The sequence below is a fragment of the Orycteropus afer genome, unplaced genomic scaffold (genome assembly GCF_000298275.1).
Source record: "Orycteropus afer afer isolate SDZICR_OR568_19922 unplaced genomic scaffold, OryAfe1.0 scaffold00647, whole genome shotgun sequence".
NCBI classification, from domain to species: Eukaryota; Metazoa; Chordata; class Mammalia; order Tubulidentata; family Orycteropodidae; genus Orycteropus; species Orycteropus afer.
Genome location: NW_006922234.1, coordinates 962,356 through 968,751, shown reverse-complemented (window position 1 = coordinate 968,751; position 6,396 = coordinate 962,356). Strand labels below are relative to the sequence as shown.

Sequence of the window (6,396 nt, the reverse complement as noted above, 5' to 3'; positions counted from 1 at the left end):
AGACCCTGTGGGCAGTTCCACTCTGTCCTCTAGGGGCGCTGTGGGTCAGAATGGACTCCACGGCAGTGGGTGTGGTTTGGGCTCTGCTTCTGCGAAGATTGACAGCCTGGGAGACCCTGTAGTGCAGTTCCACTCTGTCCTCTAGGGGCGCTGTGAGTCAGAATGGACTCCAGGCGGTGGGTGTGGTTTGGGCTTTGCTTCCATGAAGATTGGCAGCCTTGGGTACCCTGTGGGGCAGTTCCACTCCGTCTTCTAGGGGTGCTGTGAGTTGGAATCAACTCCCCAGTAGTGGGTTTGGTTTCTGGTTTTTAGCCATGGCATAGACCTATGTGGAATTTAGTCATTTAACATTATTTGATGCCTTCATCATTGGGAGAACATCTGTCTTCAGTCCATTGTCTTCATATCTTGGCCACTCTGACACTTCCATGCTTCTGCATTCATCAACCCATCCCTAGTTTGCTACTTTTTCCATTGTTTGAGCTAGCAACCCAGCATCTCCTTGGTTCTGCTGGGTATACCCTACCCTCTTTCTCCAAAATTTCCATTGAAACTAACAAGACTCACACAGACATATCTCCAGAGACAGGTATTTTGACATATGCGTAGCACAGTGCTTTCATTTTTAAAATTTCTGACAAAATGAAGAAAATATGTTTTCTAGAATGAGATCTTGGAGGAACAGAGAGGGAATGGGATCAAGAGCACACAGAGATACTTGTTGTTTGAGCCCCTCTGCAGCTAGATAAAGAAACAAGATTGCGAGGAGACTATGAGGGCCCTAGTCAAGAAGGACATGGTTTAGGGTAAGACTTCCTCTTCAAAGGGACATATTAGACTTTCCTAAGAGCATCAGCAATGGCCTGCTGTGGGGTTCAGGTCTGACAAGAGACCATACAGGACAACGTACCCATCCTCAGCCTGAGGGTTTTTTTTTTTGTTTTTTTTTTTTCCCTATTAGGCTGAATATTTCCCATCACAACAGAAATGCGTGATGTATTTACCTGTCTTCATTTCAGGATAATCTGCACAGTAAGTGACAAAATGTTCCAGGGCTCATGGTTTTTGCTTTCTCCTAACTTTTGTGGGGTTTTTGTTTGTGAATTTCCCTTGTGATTCAAAAAATAAAACATGCCAAATATATTTGGCAGCAAAGTCCCTGACATGAATTGTTTTTTCACATTTTATCTGAAACTGATCAGAAACCTATTACATTCCCTGACACTTGCTTATAAGAACATAAGCAGCTGCAGGAACAGATAATTTAAATCTGAACTTCTCCACATGTTTATTTCAAAACCTTGGCAAAGTCTGTCAGGATGTGTCCAGAGTCAGCTTATCCTGTTAATCATTGTCAAAATAATCTATCATCAAAATAAAACTTCTATCACCTTTTCCCTAGTACGTGACTGTTGATACAAAAACACAAAGTTAAATAACAGATGAATAATTTATTCCATTCAATTGTACGCTCATACACAGTATGCCTCACTATGCCTCAGGCCCCAAGCTAGATGGACACTACAATATAAAGGACAATGTACTAAGTGCAATTATCTCAATAGTAACTGTTAAAAAGACCAAAGGCAATAGATAAGTGACTGTGTGTTCATTCAGTTATCAAACTATTGACCATCGGGGTCTTTATTTCACAGTCATTGATATCATTCCACAACAGGCTGTCTAGAGTATAGAATACATCTGGGCCCTTTCTTCACAGCACACAAAGATACCTAACTCAAAGTGGATTGAAGACCTGAAGGTAAGAGTTAAAACCATAAAACTCTTAAAAGCAAAACACAGTTGTAAATCCTCATGAATTTGGATGGTGGTTGTTGTTGTTAGGTGTTGCTGAGTCATCTCCAACTCCTAGCGATCCTCATTTGCTAGATCTGAGCCCATCATTGCAGCCACTTCCGTCAGGCCATCTCGTCAAGGGCCTTCCCCTTTTTCGCTGACCCTCCACTTTCCCAAGCATGATATCCTTCTCCAGGGAATGGTCCCTTCTGACCACATGACCAATGTAAGTGCGATGAAGTCTGGCCATTCACGCTTCCAAGGAGCATTCTGGCTGGACTTCTTCCAGGACAGATTTGTTTGTTCTTCTGGCAGTCCATGGTGCTTTCAGGATTCTTCACCAGCACCACAAGTCAAAAGCAACAAATCTTCTTCAGTCTTCCATATTCACTGTTCAGCTTTCACATGCATATGAGGTGATTGAAAATACCATGGCTTGCGTTAGGCTCACCTTAGTCCTCAGAGAGACATCTTTGCTCTTCAGCACTTTAAAGAGGTTTTTGCAGAAGATTTGCCCAGTGCCATATGTTGTCTGATTTCTTTTCTTTTCAATTTTTATTGTGATTTGGGTGAAAGTTTACAGAACAAAATGATTTTCCATACAGCAGCTCACATACACTTTGTCGCATGACTTTTTCACTTCCTCCCCATAGTTACCTCTTCCCTGTGTCCTTTCCTCCATGCACTCTTGCCCCCTGAGCTGTCTCCCTGTGTACACACAGCCCTTCTTTCTCCCATGATTGTTCTCTCCAAGGAGTATATCAACTTGAGGTAAATTTTCAACTCATATGCCTGTCTTTTGTTTGGCTGGAAACCACGGGTGTGGGTTTAATTCCAGACCTGATGGGCAGCTGGGGGCCATAGTCTCAGCGGTTCCACCAGGCTCTATCAGACCAGCAAACCTGGTCCCCCCCTTCAGTTGATTTTCTACAATGTGCCAAGGCAATTCAGTGCAATTCAGTGCAGAAAGGAAACTCTTGTCAACAAACAGTCGAATATTTGTAAAAAATGGAACCTTGATCTTATTCACATGACACAGAATATTAACTCAAGACGTATCACACACCTAAAAAGAAACACCAAAACTATAAAACTTCTGTTGTTGTTGTTATGTGCTGTTGAGTCAGCCCCGACTCCTAGCGACCCCTCCTTGGGTTGCAGAGGCAGTATCACTACGAAAGTAGATTGCCCAACCTTCCAGAGGAAAAAAAAAATTAGCAGAAAAGCTTTATGAGCTCAGGTAGGCAAAAATTTCTTAAGATAAAAAGCATGAATCATAAAACAAAAAATGATGTTAGACCTAATCAAAACAAGAAACCTCTGGTATTTTAAAAATGCCATTTAGAAAATAAAAATGCAAGCCATAGACTGGAAGAAAATATTCAAAACAGGTACATCTGTAAAAGTTCTTCCATCCAGAATATATATAAAGAACCCTCAAAACTCGACAATTAGAAGACAAACAACCCAATTAGAGAAGGGACCAAAGATTTGAATAGACATTTCACCAAAGAAGATGCAGGATTTACACATGCAAAAGTGCTCAACATTTTTAGCCATGACTGCACTCTTGCTGTGGAGTTGATTCTGATTCCTAGCGACCCCACAAAACAGAGCAGAACTGTCCCAGAGGATTCCCAATGCTGTGGTCTTTATGGAAGCAGATTCTCTCATCTTGCTCCTACATAGTGGCTGGTGGATGTGTGGATGTGGGTTGCTAACCTTCTGCTTAGCAGCCAAATGCCTTAACCACTGTGCCACCTGAGTTCCTTCTTTAGTCGTCAGAGAAATGCAAATTAAAAATACAGTGAGATACTACCACACTGTCATTAATAGGACTAAATTTAAATAATGGCAACATCAAACGTTGTCTAGGATGTATTATAAACTGGCACTGTCATGCATTTTGGTGGGAGCATAAAATCCATTTGCTCTCTCTGTCAGCTCTGGGGAAAGGTTCTTGAATGCTCAGCTTCGATTCCTTGGCTCCTTGGGGATCGTCACGGGGTGTGGCACCTATCGGCCCCCATCTCTGCTTCTCAATCGCTTGTTTAACCTTTTATATCTCAAAAGGGATTGGCTTGAAACACACTGTCCACTAATCCTGTCTCATTAATATAACAAAGAAAACCTACTCCCAATAGGATTATAACCACAGCTAGAGGGGCTAGGATTTACTGTTCAATGCACAACACCCACATAATAAAGTCTCACAGTTTTTAAAGCAGTATTAGCACACAGAGCTCAGCAATATTCAAATGATATGAACGGTTCTCCAGGAATGTGAGGAGACTCGGTGCCAGGGAACGTCTCAACATGGTCTGTCTGTCAACATACAAAAGAAGAAAGTTCAGATGATGCTATATGCTACCAAGTCATTGCCAACACAATCCTGTGGCATATGGGGATAGAAGTAACAAAGACTATTTGCCTAGGACAAACAAGAAACACTATTCTAAATAAGACAACAGGAAAACTTTCAAGTGAAATGATGTGCTATACAGGGATGCTCACTTTCACCACTATTATTTAACACTGTCTTGTGTTTGCAAATAAATTTAATAAGATAAGAAAATGAAACACCTGGTTGTGAACACTGGAAAAATACTAAAATTGCTCTCATTTTGTTGACAATATGGTTCAATGCCCATAGAGACAAGTGTAAAATTACTAGAATTAAAAAGAGAATTTGGCAAAGATGAATCTATACAAATGAATAGCTTTTCTCTATCCTGATGCTAAGTATATGGAAATGAAAATAGGAGAAAAGCTATTTTATTAACAATAGCAGCATGCACATAAAAATAGTCTGGGGATAAATATAATAAGAAAAGTTACTTACATTTATTGTATTACTAAAATTCATTTATACATTTAATGAAATTGCAATTAGAATTGTAACAAGGTTTGCTTCTTTTTATTGGAAAAAATATCTTCACATTTTTACATGGAAGAATAAAATGCCTGAAAATGGCTAAGAAGGGTACAAAAATAACAGTGAAAATAGATTTCCTTTACCTGACACCGTTAGAGCTTCTACAGCTGCTCTAATCGAAGCACTGCGGTATCGGTATAGCAAGAGAGAGGCTGACCACTGAAGCAGCAGGATGAGTGCACCAGTCCCCACGGACGCATACGAGAACCCTATCTGACGGATGTGTTCATTCCAATCAGTGAGTGGCAAAGGGGTATTATTTAATAATGATGCCATCGCTGTAAGCTATTGATCCAGATGGAACTAAAACCAGGCAGATCTATATCTTATACCATATATAAAACTAACTGTCAGATGAATTGAAGATATAAATGTAAAAAGCCAAAAATTAAAGATCTTACAAGAAAACCTGAGACAAGTAAAGACATTTTTTTTTTTAAAAAAAAGGAACAAAATCTGAGACAACACGTCCAATTTTAAAGCCAAGAAACGAGGGCAAGTCTGAAGATATGAAAGAAAATATAGATATATTTGACTTTATAAAAATTCAAACCTTTTTTTGCTTAAAGTCATAAACAAAGTCAACAGACAAACAATAGATTTAGGGACTACTGCAATGTCAATGACAGAGGGGTCATGCTTGTAATAGGCATTACATCTGGCCAAAGCATCTGAGCAGCCAAATCGCCCAAAACATAAACCCGAGAGCCGACAAACGTTTGGCAGGATGCTCAATCTCGCTGCAACGAAAAGTAACGCTCCAACCCGAGTCATATCCCACAATCCTGCCGTTACCTTGTGTCCGTGTGCAGCTCCCCGAGCAGGTCACTGTGCGTGTAGTCCCAGGGCGCCTCCACAGCCGCAAGGTAGTATCTCCTGGTGGCAGTAAAGGCAGAAGGCAGGAGGCACAGGAAGAAGCAGACACAAAGCTCTGTTTCCATGGCTCTTAACCCTAGAAAACGGTCCCGCGGAGAAACGGGCGGTGAATGCTTCGCTCAAGTAGCTGTGGCTCCCAGGAGCACAAAGGTAAAATGTCTAGGATTCAGTGAAAAGTTCCAACATTTTCCGGAGACTTTCAGGGCCATCTGCCGGCTGGGTGCGACAGCACCATCAGCACTAAGGCAGTAACTGATAGGATTGCTTCCTCGTGGCTGGGCAAGCAGCCACAGGAAGAGCTGGAGGCTGAGCTGTGGCTTAACTCGTTCACCCCCGAGAGCAGGACGGCCTTACAACAGTGCTTTAGTAAAGAACTTTTACAAGACAGGCAGATAGAGGTCAAGGTGATGCTTTTGAGTTGCGGTGCTGGCCAAGAATACGGAAAGTCCCGTGGACTGCCGGAAGAATGAACCAATGGGCCTTGGAAGGAGTGCAGCCAGAGTGCTCCTTGGAAACAAGCAGCGCCAGACTTGGTCTCGTCTACTTTGGTCCCGTTGACAGAAGGGAACGTTCCCTGGAGGACGACGTCATGCCTGGTCAAGTGGAGGGTCAGCGAAAAAGGGGAAGGCCTCAACAAGATGGGCTGACACAGCGGCTGCAACGCCGGGTCAGGTCCAGCCGGGATCGTGACACTGGTGCAGGACCGGGCAGTGTATCCTTCCGCTGCACACGGGGCCGCTGTGGGTCGGAGCTGACTTGAAGGCACCCGACAACAATAACTGCTGGTG

At 42.4% G+C, this 6,396-nt stretch overlaps 1 protein-coding gene across 1 annotated transcript in view; it reads right to left on the bottom strand.

Moving 5' to 3' along the window:
- The window catches only part of F8 (coagulation factor VIII), a 105,188-nt gene extending 99,515 nt beyond the window's left edge, over positions 1–5,673 (bottom strand). The window contains exon 1 of the mRNA XM_042783081.1: positions 5,528–5,673. Coding sequence (XP_042639015.1) covers positions 5,528–5,673 — 146 coding nt within the window. The remainder of the gene's footprint in view (positions 1–5,527) is intronic.
- Positions 5,674–6,396: the final 723 nt, after the last annotated feature.